Source organism: Benincasa hispida, chromosome 11 (assembly GCF_027475165.1).
Source record: "Benincasa hispida cultivar pf3 chromosome 11, pf3_genome.v1.1, whole genome shotgun sequence".
Taxonomy (NCBI): domain Eukaryota; kingdom Viridiplantae; phylum Streptophyta; class Magnoliopsida; order Cucurbitales; family Cucurbitaceae; genus Benincasa; species Benincasa hispida.
The window spans coordinates 76,009,537-76,032,630 of record NC_143488.1 but is presented as its reverse complement, the minus strand read 5'-3'; the positions used below and the strand labels follow the sequence as shown (position 1 = coordinate 76,032,630).

At 36.3% G+C, this 23,094-nt stretch overlaps 1 protein-coding gene across 8 annotated transcripts; it reads left to right on the top strand.

The window, feature by feature from the left end:
• The first annotated feature begins 238 nt into the window (after nt 1–238).
• On the top strand, nt 239–18,679 carry LOC120090353 (C18orf8). 8 transcript variants are annotated; one of them, XM_039047959.2, is made up of 13 exons: nt 570–721; nt 1,648–1,749; nt 2,953–3,156; nt 3,253–3,512; nt 4,078–4,231; nt 5,608–5,717; nt 5,830–5,917; nt 7,057–7,386; nt 7,478–7,552; nt 9,059–9,636; nt 9,947–10,055; nt 10,147–10,326; nt 11,249–12,070. In XM_039047959.2, the coding sequence occupies exons 3-13, from the start codon at nt 2,989–2,991 to the stop codon at nt 11,456–11,458; spliced, it is 2,262 nt and encodes a 753-aa protein (XP_038903887.1). In that variant the 5' UTR covers nt 570–721; nt 1,648–1,749; nt 2,953–2,988; the 3' UTR covers nt 11,459–12,070. The 8 variants fall into 8 exon arrangements, with proteins under 8 accessions (XP_038903888.1, XP_038903887.1, XP_038903885.1 ...); XM_039047957.2 differs by having other exon boundaries at nt 571–721; nt 2,894–3,156; XM_039047960.2 differs by lacking the exons at nt 570–721; nt 1,648–1,749 and adding an exon at nt 239–256.
• Nucleotides 18,680–23,094: the final 4,415 nt, after the last annotated feature.

The window sequence follows — 23,094 nt, the reverse complement described above, 5'->3', positions numbered from 1 at the left end:
ATTTTCCCGTCAATTACTAAAATACATTCCCAAGAAGTCGGAATTTTTGAGGAGTGAGATTCTAGGGCACAATTTGAATTGTGGGCTATTATCTCTTAATGAAATTATGCTTTGTTATTCTATCCTAAGAAGCTTATTGATCATATGTGGTTGGTTTTTTTGTATATTGTATATGATTTTTCGCAGTGCTATGGACCGGAAGGACAAAGGAACAGCTTCCTTGCTTAAGCGTGTTCTAATTACTTGTGCGTCTCAGGTATGTGAATGGGATCGAAAGTGAATCATAAATACTGGAATGTGTTCTTCTTCTTTAAAATGCAATTCTATAAATTCAATGAGATATGTTTAAGTTTACCTATTTTTGTTGATGAATTTGATTCCTATAAAAAGAAGGCTAAAGCTAATTTTAAGTTTTAACAGCAAATATATCAGTAATGACACCCTTTCTTTGAAATTCATATTCCCAAGAATATATGCAGTTCCAAAACTTTTCATTTATTAGTTTGGTCTTATACTTTTGGTTTGGAGTATTTTCTTATAGTTGTGGACTTATTTTATGGGCGTGTTTCTTATGCATTTGTACTTTCTTTCCTTTTTCTCAATGAAAACTCGAGTTCTTATCAAAAGGATAAAAAAGAAAACAGAGAGTTAAGAGTTTAATTTTGGAACTTTTTCAAAATAGCATCAGCGCTCATGACAGGGCTCAAAGACGGAATTCCAGGTTATGCCTTTTCCCTAGTAGACATACTTTCTAAAAGCCACTAGTTGAAGTTCTTTAGGCACATACTTTTGTAGTTGCATCATTTTTTTTTTAATAAGAAACTTCATTTTCGTTGAGGAACATGAAGAAAACTAGAGAAAGAAGGCCATACAAAAAATAAAACAAACAGCCTGAGAAAGGGTGTCTCAACGACTAGCTATACAGAAATGGACTGGGAGATCATAATTACATTGTGATGAAATTACAGAAGGGCAATAATAGCCATGGTGGATCACATGATACTACTCCATTGTGACATAAGAGAACTAAGATTGTAATCACAAAAGTAAGATGTGAATTTACACCATGAAAGAGATGTATACAAAAAGTTGATACTATTTGGTGGCTTTGTGTTTATGGGACTGTTAAGAACTTTGACAAAAATAATTTGTTATTTTTGACTCTTTTGATCGCTTTGGCCAACCCATGGTAGTTTGCTTCTGGAAAGTATCAAGTTCCAATATCTGCAACATATGGTCGATACCTTCTTTTTCTTTCCTTTTTTTTTTTTTCGATGAGAAACATAGATCATAATTTCATTGTGATGAAATTACAAAAGGGCAACAATAGCCATGGGAGATTACATGATGCTACTCCATTGTGACACAAGAGAACTAAGATTGTAATCACAAAAGTAAGATGTGAATTTACACCATGAAAGAGATGTATACAAAAAGTTGATACTATTTGGTGGCTTTGTGTTTATGGGACTGTTAAGAACTTTGACAAAAATAATTTGTTATTTTTGACTTTGAATTGTGATTCAAATGATTTAGGAAAGTAAGAGAACATACTGCGAACTTAATTTGTGTTCTTTTCCTGGTTGGTTTTCCACACCATTTATTATATATGGTATCAATTTTAAAATTAATTAATTGTTTGTGTAGGCAAAACAATATGGGGTTTGTGTTGCGGCAAAGGTTCCAAAAGTTGAACGTGATATGTGTTTGAAAGAATTTCTTGAACTGAAGTCTTGCATGCAAAATACGGTATCTATCAATAATTACAATTTCTTTTTTAACATATTTGAGGAAACAATGTTTCTTTTAAGGGGGAAAAAAGAAGAAAAATAAAAAGGAACATATATGAGGAAACAAATAACTGTAGGGCCTGATTGATAACAGTTTTGGTTTTGGTTTTCTGTTTTTTTAAAAACAATGCTTATTTACTATTTTTCTTTTAGAGAAAATATCAATTTATACCCTTGGATTTTGGGTGTTGTATCAAATTAAACCTTAAACTAATAATTGTATCAATTTAAATCTTGAACTTTGGAGGTTGTATCAATTTAAACCATACACTAATAATTATATCAATTTAAACTCTAAACTATTATAAGTGTATCAATTTAAACCCTAAACTTTCATAATTGTATCAACTTAAACCCTCCATTATGTTTTATTTGGACACCCTTATGAAAGTTAAGGGGTTAAATTGATATATTTATGATAGTCCTGAATTTAAATTGATACACTCATGAAAGTTCAGGGTTTAAATTGATACAATTATTAGTTTGGGGCTTAAAAATTGATACAACTCTAAAAGTTCAGAGTTTAAATTGATACAACCCTCAAAGTTTAGGGTTTAACTGGATACAATTCTTAGTTTAGGGTTTAAGTTGATACAACTCCCAAAGTTAAGGGGTATAGATTCATATTTGCCCTTTTTTTTTCATTTGTTTCCTAGTCTACTTTCAAATTTTTTTTCGAAATCGTGTTCGAATTTAAAAACTAGAAAGAATTTGGTCAAGATTACTAGAGTGTTTATATACAAGTGAAAAACAAAACTAAAAAAAAAACACAGTTATGCATAGTTTTTATAAGCGTAATTTTAAAGAAACCAAAACCTAAAAACAAAACTGTCACAAAAAATGGCCTTGGCTTTATCTTGTTGAAATATTTGCACTCAACTAATCAAATGGTTGTTGGATAGCTTCGGGGGAAATGATAAGCATCATTGCTTTATTGAAGAAAATACCAATATGATGAGTCGTAAAGCTTGGAGCACTAGGCAAAATTTTCTACATTCACGACATTGACGCGAATGTGGTATTAACTGTCTTATAAAGATCCACTTGAACATTTGCAAATGTTTTCTGCTTTCCTAATGCCATTCGCATTTTTCCTTTTGCAGTGAGGTTTGAGTGAATAAGCTTAATTTGGATTGCATAAATTGCTTGGTTTCACTTTCAGAAACTTTTCTCCAAGGTTAAGAGGTGACTTGATAAAATGTCTGGAAGACCATCGAGATTACAACCCAGTGCTGGTCTAAGCAAATCCAGTGCTCTCTCACATGCTTATATACAATATCCACCCTTACGATGTAGAATTCCTGGACTAAGGGGATTATTTTTTGATGATGGAAATAAGTTATTGATCTGCCGAACTGGGGATCAGGTAATAGATCTTTAGCTGTTGATGCACTAGTACTCAAAGTTCATCTGGAGCTTTTTAAACCTGTTTTGATTATGTTTCTCTTTGTCTTTTGTATAGATTTTCTCATGGAAAACTGTTCCGTTTAATCCTGCTGTTGCTTATACCACTGATGCAATTACAGAAGGGCCCATCTTATCTATTCGATATTCCTTAGACTTAAAGATTATTGCAATACAAAGATCAAACCACGAAATACAGTTTTTGATTAGAGAAACAGGTGAAACTTTTAGTCAGAAATGTAGACCAGAGCCGGAGAGCATTCTGGGATTTTTTTGGACGGATTGTCCCTTGTGCAATATTGTATTTGTGAAGACCAGGTAACAGCAAAATATTGGCTTTTCAAAATTATGAGTGAAAAGGGGAACCACTTCAATACATATTTTGCTGGGAAAATCTAAAATCATTTTGACAAACTTTATCTTTGTGATTGTGTGGGAGTTTTTGGAAAGTTAGAAATTGAACAATTTATAGAGGAATAGGCAATGGGACAGGAGAGGTGTTGGAACAGTTATAATTTGATGCTTATTTTGGTTTTCCCATCAAAGAGTCTGCCTTCTGGCCATATTTTAAGTAATGGCTAATGGAGACCCATCTATGTAGTCTATTCAAATTTTGAGGTTTTTGTTGGAGCTCTGTTGCCATCCCCTTCTATTTTACCCCTTTTCTATTCAATCTAGATGTTCCTTATAAATAATTTTTGGTTGTTAAACTAAAAAAGGCATACTATTTGGGCCTGAAGGAATTTGTATGATCTAATTTTTGAGGTTAAAGGTTGGATGGTCATAGCTTTTTTTGAAGTCCAAAAACATATATATAGTCTATGATTTTGTGCTTGTTGATATTTATGTTTGGCTAAGGACCTAAGGTGAAGTTTTTTTGCAGTGGGCTGGACTTGTTTGCTTATAGTTCTGATTCAAAGTCCATTCATTTGGTGGAGTCAAAGAAATTGAATGTGAGCTGGTATGCCTACACACATGAAAGTCGATTGGTGCTTATGGCTTCTGGAATGCAGTGCAAAACTTTTCATGGATTTCAGGTACAAGTTTTACAACCATGACATGCTGAGTTTATTTGAACTTCCACAATTTATTTATTTACTTTAATTTTTCTGTGTTCCTGACAACATTACTTGGCAAAAACCCATAAAATATGGTTTCTACTTCTGGGACATTATGATGAATGGCACTCCATACCTTGTATTGTTATCAGTATGCCCACAGTTTTAGTATAAAGATAATTTTCTGAAGAATTTTCCTCCAGTTTCCCGAAGAAAATGGTAAAATTCAATCTATTAATGTTACCAATTTTTATTGCAGAGATGAATTTCGATGAACAAATATATAACTTGAGAAAGATCTCCCGAAAGGTTTTGGATCCAACTTTTTGAGTGAGGATGAATATTACAGAAGAATTAAATACAATCAAAGATTTTTGGTTGAATAGGGAATAATGGTTTTGTTGGAATTTGGAAACAGAGGTTGATGAAAAATGTCACCGGTTAAAACAGATGAGGGCGTGTGATTAATTTCAGAAACAGGTTGCAAAAATAATTTCAGCCAAGAATGTTTTTTAAAATGAATATGAAACTTTAAGGATCTTCCCATTTTAAGACGATGTCTATTATTCCATATTGTAACTGACCTAGGAGGGTTGCTAAAAGTTTCATGCTCCTCACCTGAGTAAGACCTGGGTTCTTACTTAGATAACCATTCTCCAACATTGTCATTCTTAAAATTTGAGGAGACATAATTATCTGCTATAAAATTTTAGCATGGAAATACAATAATGAATAAGTCAGAACAATACATTTATTTATTTTTTATTAAATATACCAAATTACATGAGAAAGGCCTCAACGAAAGTAAACAAATATTGTAAATTTAGTTCGACTTGATTGGATAACGGTCTTAGACATTTTAACGTACTAACTCCAAGCAAGCACTAGCTCATTTGTTGACTAGCTAACTGCCATACAATCTAAAGGAGGAAAATTATGAAACTCAAGTTAGAGTTTACTCAACGCATAGATGAACGACTTTGATGAAAATGCACTTCGAGAGGGGATGCGACTCCAGTTCATGCTATGTCCTTCAACTCTCAGATGATAAAATGTGTAAATCCCTCCATATTCACTTCCTTTATAAATAATCTTTTTCATCATGATCCTTGAGACAAAGCTCAAATGAAAAAAGAATTGGGGTTCTAGTTTATAATTAATGTAATCACTTTTCACTTATGAACCTACATACTGATTAAATTAAGTGTAACAATTTATATGTGCATGTTCTAATTTTTGCTATATTTTGTATTTAACTTTTTTTGTTGCTATATTATTTAAACTATGCTAGAATTCCAATTATCCCTTGAATATATGCTCGTTGTCTGACTTGGATGCCTTTTTTTCATGGTTAGCTTTCAGCAGCAGGGATTGTTCGCTTGCCAAAATTTGAAATGGCAATGGCAAAATCTGATGCTAACAGCAAGCCTGTCCTAGCTATAGAGGACATCTTTATTATCACTGTGTAGGGGTTTCAATCAGTTTGCCCCTTTTCTTTTTCTACATTCTTTGAGAAATTGGTTTTTGTTGCTAATCAAAATAAAACTCATATATGTATATTTTCTAAACTTTGTCAGCTATGGAAGAATATATTGCTTGCAAGTGGATAGAATTGCGATGCTACTTCATACCTACAGGTTCTATCGTGACGCGGTTGTGCAGCAGGTATATGTTTCAAAAACTTACCCATGTAGATTTTTTTCTTTTAAAAAAAAATTTGTTGAGATTTAAAATTGGTTAAATTGTTGGTTCCAATGTTTTTCGTGGATAAAAATAATTAATTTCAGTGTACGACCAAGGTTAAAGGATTTTTCCAGTTCGCAGAAGACCTAATTAAGGTACAAAAAACTCACCTGTACCTTAATTCAGTCTTTTGTGGTAAGGCATTAAACCTCGCTGCTTTCCAACCACTTTCCAAATCTCAACACACAGCCTCTCTAAAAATCTTACTTCTCTCACTTGAGTTCATCGCACATGAGAAAAGAATGTTTATACATCACGAAGATTTCTTTTTTGTGAATTTTAATTTAACAAGATCATTACAAGTGTAATTGCAATGGGCCAATGGTGATGTGTTATGTGGTGGAGTTAATGTGATCCCTCAAAATTTAGGAGGTGGTCTCCGTTGGTGGTGTTTGCGTCTGTTCTCATACTCTGCCTTTCTTTGGGATGTTTATTCCCACGTAGTTTCCTTGTGGGATCTTGTAGTGAAAAAGGTTTATAATTGAAATGGCTTTCGTCTGGACTCTGGTATAGAATGTTATTCTATACTAAAGATAGCTACAAAACAAAGGCCTAAGGTTACCTTGCTGCTTGCAGCTTGCTATCTGGATTTATTTCTTTGGTTGCTTAAATTGTATTTCATATTTTATCATTTTCTCAATGAAGTCTTGTAATATTTCTTGTTCCATATTTGCAATTAATTTAGAATGAAAATGTTTAGAAGTGAGTGGGAACATGCAGAAGGATTTTAAAAACCAAAATCTCATTCATGTTTTGATTTCATTCTTAACTGGAGAAAAGGGGATACACCCTTGCAGAATGGGTTATGCATGGATTGATTATCCGCAAATAAGCTCTACCATGCAGTAGTCTGTCAGAAGTCCAATTATACTGTTAGTCAGGTTTCAATTTAAATTCAAGTTCTCTTTGGTGTTATGGTTCATAGGGGATCAAACTTTGCTGAGGGAGCTATGTACGTTAGTCAGGCTTCATATCTGCTCTAGATTTCTAAGTTAACACTTCGACATCAAATTTTGACTTGAGGATTATTATACTTACTTTGCTGTCATTGTTATCTGCAGGGTTCTTTACCAATCTATTCGAGTTGGATTTCTGTGGGCGTGGTTGACAATGTGTTGCTTGTTCATCAAGTAGATGCAAAAGTAGTTATCCTTTATGATATTTTTACTGATTCAAGGGCACCCATATCCGCTCCACTTCCTTTATTGTTGAGAGGTTTTCCTGGACCAAATATTGATGTCCGAAGTAGTAAGCAAGGTAGTGCCAGTTTAGAAGCTGATGCAGTACCTGATGAAGCAATCGTCTACGGGGATGGTTGGAAATTTCTTGTCCCAGACCTGATTTGTGATCATGTTAACAAATTAGTGTGGAAGATACATATAGACTTGGAGGTTATTGTTGTATTTTTAATTTATTCTCTTTCTTTCCCCCACTTATTTATCATGCAAAATTTAGGCTCTTAAGTTCTTTTTTTAATGGCAGGCGATCGCTTCAAGTAGCTCTGAAGTGCCATCACTTCTAGAATTCTTGCAGCGACGGAAATTGGAAGTTAGCAAGGTAGAGCTTTAATTTCACTGATTGATCTGAGGATTTGTGCTTCAAATACAAGAATTCCTTTTGTTCTGAATTGTTTCTTTTTCCCCTGTAAGAAACTTCAGAACTTCTATAAACAAAAAGAAGAGAGCAGCCTAGGCTGGGAAAGAGACTCCCCCACCCCTCAAAAAAAAAAAAAAAAAAAGAGAACAAACATCAAAACAATGGACAAAAATGTAGAGAGTCTCTTCAGTTCGTAAGCAGCAGATTGAGGGGGAAATGGACCGATGGGGGAACTTCCTTCAAAGGTTTTCAGCTATTTTCAGACTTCTGTAGAATAAATACAAGAGAAAGAGTTTCACTTTCTTAGGTATTTTAAAACCCCGAATTTTCTTCACCACAGGGTACTTTTTATATAGCCTTTGTGCTCGTCAAATGGGAGAAGGTAGATTTAACTGAGAAGCCATCCCCTGGATCCAAATTCCATACAATTTTATCATGAGTTTGACCTCTTTGAAATAAGTTCAATTTTTCCGTGAAAGCAGCCCACTTCATAATCCGTGTGAAAGATTTCTTCTCAGCCCAAAATCTCAAGTGTAGGATTACTCACTCCAGCAAGCAGCAATCACGTTCTCCTTTTTTGAAGATAGACTCTATAACTTGGGAAACAGTACAGAGAAAGGAAGGTTGTATCTTTCCGAAATCAAATGTGCCTTCTATGTGCCTCCTATTGGAGGCTTTGAAGGGGGGGGGGGGGGAACTCACGAAGCTTCTAGTGTTTTTAACAATATCCAGTATCTACCCAAGGCTTTCCTTTGGCTGATTCCGTACCTGCATTTGGTAGTGAGCTAGCTGCTACGGTTTTCCTTCATAGATTCTCTTCCTCTTAAGCTTATTTCCACAGCCATTTTATCAAAAAGGGTAGAGTTCTGCTTTAGAGATCCAACCCCCAATCTTCAATGCTGAGTGGGAAGAGAGGATCAGTTCTTTCCAATTCACTTGATTCTTTCTGGGCTTATAGGGGCCACCGGACCAAATAGAATCTCTCTCATGAAAGAAATATATAAAGAGCTTTTGCGTTGGTCGATAGATGATAATATTGTCAATAGTTATCTCAACCCCAACACTGAGAACCATTTCAGCAATATGTGTACTTTATAGCACAAACAATATTATAAACCCTAATTGATAATATAAAAAGGTATTAAATCTCACTCCAACATTCAAGAGGTCTGAAAGCTCTGCCAAAACCTCAAAATAATTTTAAGATGACTCCCTTCTCATTTATTTGGTTATTAAATACTTATATTCATAACTGACCAACTCCCTCTTAAGAATAAGACTAACACAAACCATCTCTCTTTTAACCACCCATCCTTTGAGGCGACACTGCCTTCCCTTTACTGTTTTTGCCCCTAATGTAGATTTCGTATGGTGTATTGGCTATCTGTATGTTGTGGTTCCCAAGTTCTTGGAATGTCACAAGTATTTCTTTCCTTGAACTACTAAATAATTCCTACTTATGTTCAGGCTAAGCAGTTGTGCTTGACCTTGACAAGAACTACGATTCTGGAGCACAGGCCTGTGGCCACTGTTGCTAAGGCTATAGATGTTCTAGTCTCATCATATACCCGCTCAAGCAAAGTAGGTCCAAATGTCAAGGAATCAAAAACTGACAGGACACAATCGGTTATGCCTCAAGTTGGTGGCTCTGGCCCTGTACCTGGTACTAATAACCGTGATTCAACTACTGAAGTGGAAAGTGAAGCTCTTCATCGAACTTCAATATTTCCATCTTCAGATTCTGAGGAGAATGCTGACATTGAACAACTAAATACAGTTCCAGGCAACCATCAGTCTATAGTAGACCGGGAAAGATGGAGAGGCATAATAAGTTCTACTGAAGTTCAGGCATCATCTTCACAGTATCAACATCTTGGACCTGGATGTAACCGGTTGAATGACGATGTCTCTGATGAGGAATCTCTGATTTCGTCACCATCTATCTCACCTGATGAGATGTACAGCTTTGTGTTTGCTCCCGTTGAGGAAGAGATAGTTGGAGATCCTTCTTACTTGCTGGCTATAATTATCGAGTTCCTCCGCAGGTATGTGATATTCTTTCAATGTGAAATGGTTGTGATTTCGAAAGTTTATCATCATTCTGCACTCTCTTTTCTATAATGATAGCGGCTTCTTGTTGATACTTGCTGTGATAAAGAAATATAAACTATGGATAAGTTCCAAGTATAGGATTTTAAGAAACTCAATTTACTGTTGTTCAATTATATATGAATGATTTGTTGATATAAGTTTTCGAATTTGCATATCGGTTTTATATTCTGGCATCAACCATAAGCGCAGTTTTGTACATTTCTCTGTATGTTCATTTGGTATTCTACCTTTCCTTTTTTGTAGGGTTAATTCAGAAAAGATCAAAGTAAACCCAAACATCTATGTCTTGACAGTCCAAATATTAGCTCGCAATGAACGATACACAGAAATTGGATTATTTGTGCAGCAAAAGGTATTGATCTTTTCTTACAAGGTTTTCCTAGAAGAGTGAGAGTGACCACAAATGAATACACTAGTTAGAGATGTCTTTTCTCTTTTAACAGATTATTGAACCTTCTAAAGAGGTTGCCTTGCAATTACTGGAGTCTGGTCGCCATAATTTCCCGACAAGGAAACTGGGTCTAGATATGCTCCGGCAGCTTTATCTACATTATGATTATGTGTCTCTGCTCGTGCAAGATGGATATTACCTCGAAGCATTGCGCTACACACGGAAGTTTAAGGTAATTTCTTCGATATCTCTTATAAATATTCTTGTAACATGAAATGTCAGCAATGAGTCCATTTTCATTCCTTCAATGAAAAATTGATTTTTAGTTAAAAAAAAGATATGACTTATTTAGAAAATGAAAAGGCTTAAGTATGAATTGAAATAATATTTTAAAGTTTTATGATTTTTGTTGAAAATAGAGGGCTTTCACCCTTTAATCCCAAGGACATTTTAGTAATTTATCTTCATCCTGAGTTGTATTGGGTTTCCTACCAGTCTATTTATATCTATGCCCTCTCATGTATGTTTCATTAGAAAATAATAAAAAGTGTTCTGTATCGTGGTTTTTTCTCTCGGTTCTAGAGTTTTCCACGTAAAATATTGTGTTCTAGGGTTTCCGTAACGTATACAGTCGAGAAGCGTTTTGTCTCTTTGAGTATAACTTTTGAATTGCATCCCAGATTCTTGAGTGGTCGCAGCATAAAGCAAGGGTTTGCCTATATGTGGTTCCATGCTATTCACTAACACAGACTGGAGTAATGAGTCATCCCCTTTCCAGATGCGTTCTTGAGGATCACCAGGCCTGGGTTTTGGTATCTCACCTGTTAAATATCCGAATTTATGACGTCCCTCAAGAGCTATCTTGATCCAAACAAGAAATTTGTTGTGTAGAGTAGGGAAAGAGGTTACTAGATTTTCAGAATACATCGGTAGATTGGAAGAGAGACCTAAGTGGGCCGGGATTGACTGGTGATAATTGGCAGATATGCCAGTTATTTTAAGCCTTTTATTTAGAATTATGAGGGTTAACAAGTAGAAAATATAGTGATAATACTTAGAATTTGTGAAAAATTAAGGTTGCGTCGATCAGCATTGAAAATCTTGGCTAACCCAATATTATGCGTTATTCCGTGTCAAATTGTCTATTTTTGTAGCTATCGCAGGAATCAAACGCATGCGTTGGAAGGCAATCGCAAAATCAAACGCATGCGCTGAAGCCTGGCGATCACAAAGACAATCGCATACACGGAAGCCTAGCAATCGCAAAGATGACTGCATGTGGGGAATCTCTCCATCGCAAAGGCGAACGCATACGTTCGACGCATGAGTGTTGCAGCCATCAGCCGCATGCATCCATCGCATAGAAGTTGTGGCCGTCAAGCGAATGCGGTCATCGAAGAGAAGTTGCGGCCATCAAGCGAATGCGGTCATCGCAAGGAGATTGCGATTATGAAGTTATAACCATAATAGAAGGCCGATCGCAAGATGGGTGGAATGCGTTGATACTTCAATTGAAATAAGCTCGAACGCATACCTTGGGAGTATCAACAGATAAGATGATATGACATTGCCCATACCGCGACAAAGGTAGCAGTGAGCCAGAATGCAATCATGATTGTTGTCAGCATTTAAACTCTATAAATAACCCTTGGACCTTCACTTCAAGGCATCCGAACTTCTGCCTTAAGACAGAGGTTTGCGATCATAGATGAGAGCATGAGCGAGATTTTCTGTGAGGATTCTTCATTTCCATAAACCAGTCCGAGTGACGATCGGAGCTTTCGCCGGAGATAGAGCTCGAGAGAGACATCTCCACCATCCATCCATGGCATCACCAGCAGCCTTGATGCAGAGTCTTTCATTTCTTCTCTGATCTTTGTATTGTATTACATTTTAGTTTAAGATATTAAGACATTTTGTAATCAATGTATATCTTAATTCCTTCAATGCTATCTTCTTCATCGTCTTTATCTTTATCATTGTTTACCTTCATCGTTTAATTATCAAAGGCAATCGCATGCTCAATCGTGTAGCCTAGAGATAGGACACATGTAGCAACCCACCGAGAGGTGCACGTTGTGTGAGTATAGTGAGTTAATCTTCTTTGCTTGGTGAGAGGCTGTAGCAACGCTTGTCGATGGGCTGTTGCAATGCTTGTCTATAGGTTAATTAGCCGCATCTAACTGCCTGAGAAGGTAAGAGATGGAACGCACTAAAGCAAAGTATGCATTGTTCCTAGAGACAGGCACAGTCTTATGTTCGACGCAACCATGCACTATAGAGATATAGTCATGCGGCTGACCAACGAGAGGTGTGCGATGCGTTAGTGTGACGAGCTGGGATTACTCGAGCGATTTAAGATAATAAACATTAATATGCGTTAACAGTTGTTGTGTATCTACCAATTCTCATCGCAAGTTTTCCATTGCTCAATCTGTTTAGTTAGGAGTAGGAGTAGTGTGTAATCCATTAATTTCTTCTTTTTACTTTTATTCATCGCCTCAAACGCATTGTTTCACAAGCATTATTGAGTTACAAGTCCTTGTGTTCGACCTCGGATTACTCGAGAAACTTGTGTTCTCGTTATAATTGGCGAGAAGGCAAGAAAACTTGTGATAGGAACGCATGGTCATTGCATACTAGATTAACGCATACTTTTCATTCCAACGCATGACCTCTGACGGACCTCTGACGCATGGGCATAAACGCATAGCTTAAGATATGCAACACACATAATTGTGTTCAACAAAATCTCATCAACAACTGGATATTTGTGGTTGTCTTGGGTCACTAGTTATCCTGTCTTGAAGCGGACTCAAAAGATCAATCGGATTGAGTTTTCACTATTACTTGTATGTACTACCATATGTCTATTACCATAACACAGCCGATTGAGCAAAAATGAGTGGATGGTTAGAAACACCAAGATATACAAAGGATTAGTAATGGAGATTTTCAAAATTATCCCCAAAAGCTGCCCCGAGAGCTGCTATATGTTGTTGAAGATGAGCGAACCATTGTTGGATCTCTGTTGGGGATAGATTTGTGGGACCTGTAATGCCCTGACCCCTAGAAATAGAGTGCACATGGTGGTGGTTGACCGAACTGGTTGCTGTTTGAGATAGGGTGAAGGAGACTCCCCAACCTCAAAGAAACTCTGTTGGTTACCACTGGTTCCACCGCTCGACGCTGGGTAGCTGCTGCCGCTTGGAGCCATTGGAACTAAACCACTAGAAACAACGTTGTTGGTCGAAGCTCTGATCGAGGATGGTTGGTGATCAACCGCGACTGGGTTGGTTGGTCGAAGCAGAACCGATGCGCCAGAAGTGACTCGGAGGCTGGGTAGTTGGCTGAACCTGTTCAAAGCCGTTGATGCAAGGAACAAGTTGTGCTGCGACAATCGACTGGGTCTGCTCGAAACCGATCGACGCCGTCTGGATGCTCCTTGGCCTGATTGTGAAGGCGACTGGCTGGATCTGCTCGATGGCACTCGATTGGAAGGACGCCATCTGGAAGCTGCTCATCTCGATCGGGTGTACTGCCGGTTGGGCTCCATTCGGCTGGTCGGTTGGCTTTGAGGAGGTGAGGAAGGGCTGTCTGAACATACCATTCTATGGCAGCCTGCACAATAGTGGCTATGTCGACGGTGGTGGTGCCATTGTCACCGGCTGGTTGTTACTCCCCTAGTTGATTTTCATCGACGACGGCTAGGGTTTCATCACCATGCTTTAATACCATGATGAAAGTAAAAGAAGAAAAGAGCACACATGTTTGTGTAGAAAATCCTAGAACAAGGAGAAGAAACCATGACACAGAGCTTTTTATTATTTTCTGATAATACATCCAAGAGAGGACACTGATATAAATAGACTGGTAGGAAACCCTAATACAAACTAGGGAAAAGCTAAATTACTAAAATGCCCTTAGGGCTAAAACCCTAATCTTCAACCGTATTAATGGTAGAAAGCTGTGGATCCTTGATTCGAGAGCTACAGATCACCTAACCAGCTCATCTGATCAATTTATTTCGTATTATTCGAGTGCTGGCAATGAAAGAATTAGGATTGCAGATGGGTCCTTCGCTCTTGTTGCAGGAAAAGATCATCTCTCCCCATTTGAGTGTTTGACCTTACAAGATGTGTTACATGTCTCAAAAATATCTTACAACTTATTGTCTATCAGTAAAATTATGAGAGATCTGGGTTGTCAAGCGGTTTTCTCACTTGATACTGTTTTATTTTAGGACTTGAGCTCGGTGACGACGATTAGCACTGTCTGACATGATAGGGGGCTCTATTTCCTTAATGCTGATGCTTCCCCTAGGAACAGTTATAGGACTAGTTTCGTTTCTTGTTATTTTATTTCTGAAAAAGATTTTATGTTATTGCATTTTCGTCTTGGTCGCCCTAGTTTTCAATATATGAAATATTTATTTCCTCATTTGTTTCATAATGTTGATGTTTCCTCCTTGACTTGTGATGTGTGTATTCGTGCTAAACAACATCGGATCTCGTTTCAATCTCAGTCTTTTAAACCATCCAAACCGTCACTCTTGTCCATAGTGATGTTTGGGGTCCTTCACCCATTACCACCTCTATTGGCAAATGTTGGTTCGTGACTTTTATTGTCGATCATACTCGCCTTACTTGGGTTTTCCTTCTTACCGATAAGTCTGAGGTGTCATCAGTGTTCCAACAGTTGTATACCACTGTGGAAACTCAGTTTAACACGAAAATTGTCATCCTTCAGAGTGACAACGGGTGGGAGTTCTTTAATAATACCTTCCGTGAATTTTTGGCATCTAAAGGAATTGTTCATCAAACCTCTTGTGCTTACAATCCACAACAAAATGGGGTGGCTGAACGGAATAATCGTCATCTAGTTGAGGTTGCACATTCCCTCATGTTGTCTTCCTCCCTTCCGTCTTACTTGTGGGGGGATGTTGTCTTAACTGCAGTGCATCTAATTAATTGCATGCCTTCATGAGTTCTAAAATTTCACTCCTCTTGAGTGTTTCAAAGAGTCGTATCAAATCACACGCCTTATTCCTGATGTTCCTCTCTGTGTGTTTGGGTGTGTTGTCTTCGTCCATACTCATGGTCTTAATTGCACTAAATTTACCCCTCGTGTTAAAAAATGTGTCTTTGTCGGATATCCCCTTTATCATCACAGATATAAGTGTTCCACCCATCATCCCAAAGGTATTTCGTTTCGATGGATGTTACCTTCCTTGAGGATCAGTCCTTCTTTCCCATTAGTCATTTTCAGAGAGAGAGCTCTATTGAAGAGGCTAATTGGTCCACATCTTCGATTTCATTAGATTCATTCCCTGAACCTATCTCGAGTATTAATGAACTGTCCTACCTACCAAACAAGTCTTGTGGATAACATACTATAGGAAAAATCTCAGGAAGAAAATAGTGCCACCTGTTGTTTCTCGGGTTTTGGTCCATGAGCCGGACCTGACATCAGCTCAAGGTACTCGTACTCCTGTCTCTAATGATATTGATGTTTGTGCTGAGAATGATATGTGTAATGGGGGTGAGAATGGAAAAATCTCTTAACAGTACTGATGCTTGTACCAAGGAAGCTATGTGCGATGCTGGTACAGTTGAAAGTGGTAGGTTTAAGGAAACCGCCTCAGATAGTGATACTATAATGGGTAAGGAAGAGTGTGTGGAAAAAGTATGAGAGGGTGAAACCCTACAGCAGTTGGATGGATGTGGGGTTATTGATGAAGGGTCAGACAGAATAAATAGTCATGATACCTCTCTTGATCTTCTCATTGCTTTGAAGAAAGGTACTAGATCTTGCACTAAGTACTCTATGCATAGTTATCTATCTTGCTGTAATTTGTCCCCTGAGTTCAAGGCTCTTACTACGAGCCTGGATACAATAACAATACTAAACAGTATACATGTGACAATGGCTATTCCTGAGTGGAAAGCTGTGGTTATGGAGGAAATGAGCTATTGGGAAAAATAATACTTGGGATCATGTTTTTCTTCCTAAAGAGCATAAGACAGTTGGATGCAAGTGGGTGTTCACCATAAAGTATAAGTCTGATGGAACTCTTAACAGGTACAAGGCTAGGTTGGTTGCTAAAGAGTTTACTCAAACCTTTGGGATAGACTACTTAGAGACTCTCCTGTAGCAAAGCTAAACACCATCCGTGTTCTTCTGTCAGTGGCCGTGAACAAAGACTGACCGCTCCATTAGCTTGATGTGAAAAATGCATTCTTTAATGGTGAGTTAGAAATAGTCTACATGTGTCCCCCTTCGGGTTTTGAGGCTCAGTTTGATCACTGAGTGTGTAAACTAAGAAACTCTCTATACGGGTTGAAACAATTTCTTGGTTTGATAGATTCACTACCTTTGTTAAGTCCCAAGGTTATGCTCAAGGGCACTCTGATCACACTCTATTCACAAAAAGATGGTATCAGGGAAGATTGTTGTTCTTATTGTGTACGTAGATGATATTGTTTTGTCAAGGGATGATGCCATTGAAATTGTTAGACTTAAAAAGAAAATAGTTGAGGAGTTTGAGATTAAAGACCTTAGGAGATTAAGGTATTTTCTAGGAATGGAAGTAGCATGGTCAAGAGAAGGGAATTCAATTTCTCAACGGAAATATACACATGATTTACTAAAAGAAACAAGTATGACTGGATGTAAGCCCGTGGATACTCTTGCGGAATTTAATACTAAGCTTAGTGATTCTATTGACAAAGTTCCTATCAATAAAGAGAGATACTGGCGTCTAGTAGGGAAATCGATCTACCTATCCCATACTAGACGGGATATATCCTACGCTGTCAGTGTAGTGAGTCAATTTATGCAATCACCTTACGAGGAGCATATGAAAGCTGTGGAATGCATCTTGAGATATTTGAAAACCACTCCTGGTAGGGGTCTGATGTTCAGAAGAATCGACAAAAGATGTATTGAAACTTACACTGACTTTGATTGGGCAGGCTCTGTTGTAGACAGAAAGTCGACATCTGGATACTGTACCTTTGTATGAGGTGATCTTGTTACCTGAAGAAGTAAGAAACAAGGGGTGGTTACTAGAAGCAGTGCTGAAGCACAATACAGAGCTATGAGTCTGGCAATATGTGAAGAAATTTGGTTGAAGAAAGTTCTGCCAGATCTCCATCAAGATAGTGATTGTCCGATGAAGCTTAATTGTGATAATAAAGTAGCGATAAACATAGTGAATAATTCAGTTCAACATGATAGGACAAAACACGTGGAAATGGATACACACTTCATCAAAGAGAAACTGGACAGTGACAGTCTCTTAATTCCATACATTCCTTTTGGTCAACAAGTCTCAGATATTCTCCTAAAAGGGTTACTCAAGCAAACCTTTGATTTTTGTGTTAGCAAGTTGGGTCTTATTGATATCTATGCCCCAACTTGAGGGGGAGTGTTGAAAATAGAGGGCTTTCACCGTTTAGCCCTAAGCACATTTTAGTTATATCTTCGTCCTAAGTTGTATTAGGGTTTCCTACGAGTCTATTTATATCTGTGCCCTCTCTTGTATGTTTCAATAGAAAAAAATAAAAAGTGTTATGTATCGTGGTTTTTTCTCCCTGTTCGAGGGTTTTCCATGTAAAACATTGTGTGTTCTTTTCTTCTTTTATTTTCATCAATTTTGAAGAAAATCGGTGGATATTGATATTCTGTCCTTACCTCTATGATTCTATCCATGTATCCAAACGATATCGGTGTTGTTGATGTTTAATTTTTGTTCCTCGCCTTCCTTGAATATTAAATTGAGAAGAAATTTTCTTCTTGTATTAGTATGTAATATGAGGATTTGAACCTCCAACTTTAAAGTAGAGCATATATGCATGCACATGTTGGCAATTTGATCCATATATTTTGAACATCTATGTTATGTTTCATTTAATAATTACCTTTCCTATTTACTAAACTGAGAATGACTTTCTGAAAACGTGATGCAGGTTGACACAGTCCGGCCGGCCTTGTTTCTTCAAGCGGCTTTTGCAACCAATGACTCGCAACATTTGTCAGCAGTTTTGAGATTCCTGTCAGATTTAACTCCTGGTTTCAAAAATACCTCAGATTACAGTAGGTACCATAACATTCTCGCTGAAATGAACTCTTGTACTACTGCTTGAGATTTTTGAGACCTAGTAGATGCATGGATCGAGCTGAAAATGTCAAGGAAGCTCTTGGACTTTTTAAGATGGAAATGTCTGATGTTGCTGTCAACATCCTGAGATAGATGGCCACACCCTCCTTAGAAACAAGGGAAGAAAATAGGTGTAGTAGTGAAGATGGTGCAAAAAGGAGACTATATAGAGAGCTATTGAGATGATTGGCCACCCCCTCCCTAGAAAAAAGGGAGAAAATGAATAAGCTAGCATTACTTCACTCTAGCAAAGATTTGGATACCTCAAATTGATTATTGATGTACTGAAATAATACTGAATCTTCCCATGTGAGAGATGAAACAACTTGCTCAACTGTGATGATAGCTCACTCAAAGATATCAACAAAACAGGTTCTTGCAGATAATTCTTTACCTAAATGAACATTATCAAGATTGAAAGTCATTATTCTATTGTAATGGTTAATAATGTTAAACGATATCAAAGGTAAACAAACTACAGCAACTGATCTTTGGACACTAGTCACAAACATGGTTGTTAAAATGATGTCAGTGGACTTGAACTGCCAAAGATTTGCAATGAACAACCCTAAAGTCTCAATTGTAACCAGAACTGTCACGTACAAATTCTAAATTAGGTGGGTAATTTCTTGTCTTCGTTTAGGGATTCACTTTTATGAGTAATTGTACATTTGACCCAAATTTTGGGTCCAAAATTGAATTTGCCGTGGTTTTGAAACTTCCAAGTTTTTTCCCCTTAACCTTTTACTTGGTTTATCATTGGCGTAAATTATCAAAATGATTTTATTATACATGTGTTGCATTCTCAACTCTTGTTTTTGCTACTATAGAGAGGAGCAAGTGCACAAAGTGAGCGAGAGATAAAATAGAGAGCGAGAGGAAAAAAACATGAAGTCAATATAGCAAGAGGAGCAAGTGAAAATAGAGAGAGGAGTGAGAAGACCGAGATTTAATCTGCATGTACATTGACCTATCTTGGTAATTTAAGGTAAAAAAAAGATGTAATTGAAAAAAGAAGGTAAAAAAGATTGAAGTTTTAAAAAGTGGGGTATATATTTTTTTTTAAATAAAAAAAACAAATATGGAAGTGAATTTGTTCTTAGTAATTCCTTATTGTCATAGTATGAGAATTTTAGAGCTGGGCTCTCATGAGCTACAACTTTTTTCTTTTAGGGAAAAAAAACTTACAAGCTTTAGCCATTTTAAATTCTACCGTTTAAGTAGAGAATAATAATTAAAATTAGTAAATAAAAAGAAGATACAATTGAGTTATGGGTTAATTTGAGAAAATGGAAACTTTATTGAGCATCACTAATTATTCAATTTCCACTTGCTTGAATGTAAAATATTTATGATCCACAAATGACGTACGTACTAGTTTCAAGTGGGTGTTGATGGACCACTGAGTCAAATGACTCCAATAAGTGCAAAGTGGACATTATTTATAACTAAAGTTACCTTGTTCTATTGATTCAAATTGGACCATCCTATAAAAATAGCTAAATTATATATAAAAAAAATGTTCTTGATGTTTTGCCCTTTTATTTAAAAAATATCTGTAACATTACAATTGATCTTCCATAAAACACATTTCATAACCATCTTTTTAAAGTGAAATCTTTTAGAATGTTGAACAGAAATTCAATGTGGTAATGATGTAGAACGACATGGTAGTGGTTTTTGGACGCTTGCTTGAATTAAATTTGAAAGAATTACATTTGAAAATTATTGATTTTATGTCCACCACACACACACTTCAATAGTACTTTTGAAGTGTTTGTGAAAGGTTACGGATGATATTACTATTTTTGAAAGTATATAAGAACATTTTTTTAGACAAAAGGAGAAAGTTTTTAGGCACATTCTTTATTTATAATTTTGCCTATTACCATTACTAGCTTTCGAAATCTAATAATCAACATATCACAACATACCAATGATACCAACAAAATGTTCATATAACAAAGGTTAAACTATACAAAATACTCCTAAACTTTGGAGTAGATTTTAATTACGTTCTAAAAATTTTTTGTTTTATCATTAAACTTTAAAATCTATTCCAAACTTTCAAAAAAATATATGTAATTTTCATTTGATGTAAACTGACATGACATTTGATGTTTAAAAATTAAAAGGCATAGGTGATGTTATTTACAACTATTAAGAATATATTGTTGCTACTATTTATTTCATCTTAAAAAATATCATTAAAATCATTTATATGATTAATTTTTACACATTTTAATTATCATGTCAATTGATGTAAATTTATTGATGTTTTAAATGATTTCATGTATGTCTTTCAAATTTTATACATTAATCATTGTACTAATTTTCATTTATTTATCAAAGAAAAAACTACCAAAAGTATTTTTGGAGCAAAATTCCAAAGTTAGAGGATAAAAATAAAACTTTTCAAAATCTTAGGTGCATAATTGAAACTTAACCCAAACTTTAGGGATATCTTGTACAATTTACCCGAAAGTTGAAGTGGCTAGAGAGCGAAAATAACTTCAAAATTAAATATTATATCATAAGCCAATTGCATGAAGCTAAATAATTCCAAGAATTAAGATGCCAAAAAGAGATGATCTTAAAGTTTACATAACCTTAGTTTGTCGGTTTTCTTCTTAATTGTTTGAGTTCAATATTGTTTGGAGTGGCACAACTGGTTTTGTCTTTATATTTATCAAGATTACTCATGGCATTACCAATTGGGCTCGTTGAATTCCATGACTTGTCTGTTAGGAATACGATCAAAGTCCCACATTGGTTAGATAAGGGGAGGATCATGGATTTATAAGTGAGGATAAACCCTACTGGCTTTACTTTTGGACCACTCCAAAAGGCCTCATACCAATAGAGATAGTTATCCTTACTTATGAACCCATGATCCTCCTTTTATCTAATTAATGTGAGACTTTGGTCGCATTCCCAAAAATCCTCCCCTCGAATAATGGACCAACGAACCTCCCTTCAAACAGTCATCCATCCGTCTAACTCTTATCTAGGCTAGCTCCTCTTGACCTGCGGACACCACCTATCCAATAGAGTTCAACCATGGATCACACTATGATTACTTCCAAGGCTCAACTATAACATCTCATAGAATTATAACCTACTTCACCATAAAAAGTAACACTTGGAATACCACCTCCCAATATTTTCCTTTTTCGTCACATGTCGATAAACCATGCTGATATTTATGATGCAACTTCCACCTACTTGGCTCACTTGGAAGTCCTTCAGCCATCGCCACAACTTCCACCACACACCTTGCATATCCGGCAAGTCAATGTCCGTGTGCAAATTTGTGGAACCGCTAACATCACATCCTCTATCATGATAAAGCGGTTATACCATGAGAATGAATATTGCCTTACTTCAATGGAAGAGATTGTCATCTTCTGTAATGACGGAGACAACATTAGCATCCGGCTCAGAGTTTTTTGACAAACCTGCTCTATTAGGATAATCATTTTTCATGTGTCCAGACTGTCCACATCCCAACAAACCTTTTTATGCATGAATTCTTTCTTCTTCTTCCACTTGTTGGTTCCCAGTACTGAATCCTATTGTGAAATGTCCTTCACTATTCAGTCTTCTTTCCTCAAACAAAAATTTACTAGCAATCTCAGCAAACACTAAAGTTTCCTCCCTATACATTAAGATTGATTTCACGTGTTCATAAAAAAGAGGAAGTGACTAGATGAGTTGGAGTACATTATCTTCATCTTCTATCATCATTCCTATCACTTCCAGCTAAAAAAAATGCCATTAAGAATAGCCAGATGATATGATATTTTTGTACCTTCCACCATTCACAACATATGAAACTGCTCATTTAGGTACAACCGATTTGAGATGCTTTTTGCTTGATACATTGCTTCAAGCTTCTTCTAAATCTCTCTGGCTATTAAAATTGAATGCACATTTGCAAGAACATTCTTAGCCAATTTAGCCTGATTGCACTTTCAGCTCTCAAATCCATCTCCTCTCAATCTTCATCGCTCATGTTGAATATCTTACAACTTTTACTAGAACCACTGCTAGAATTTCCTAGACCACCATCACCACTTAACTCTTTAAAAGCACCACTACCTGGTCTTCCCTTCATGGCCTTGTATAACCCAACTTGTATCAACACATCCTTGACTTGCACTTGCCACAGGCCAAAGTTGATCCTTCCATCAAATTTCTCCACGTCAAACTTTACCGAATTCATAAAGCTTGACACATCTGCTTCTTTTCTTAGTAAAACAGCAAATAGTGAACAACCCACACTATTCATAATACCACAGCCCGTTTCAAGAATTCTTTTCTGATGTGAAAGGTCCGATAATGCTGCAACTACAAAGCATACTTAGAAATTAAAGAAACTACAAACTTGACACTCTGATACCCTTTGTTGGGAAATACCTCCCATTTCTACCACAAGAATAAGCCAAAAAATAATAGAGAAATTAAAAGAAAGCATTAAAATTGGAAAAACAAGAATTTATGTGGAAAACTTCAAACCTGGAGAAAAACGACAGGCCATCTTGAAAAAAATCCACTATGTGAAAAATTATTACAATCACACAAAATAATTCTCTCATCGATCCCAATTACAATAACACTCTCTCAAAACTTTTGACTACTTACACCTCTTTTCTCACTCTTAAACTAGAGAATACAAAAGAAATTTACTTAGAGTTAGCACACTAAGCTTAAGTGTTTCTAACTGGGATAACTGAAAAACAAAGGCATGAACTCCTTTTATAGGCTTGGAGTCCATGACTTTCCTAAACTTTTTTGATGTAGGATAAGCCCATGACTTTTCTAAACCTTTTTTATGTG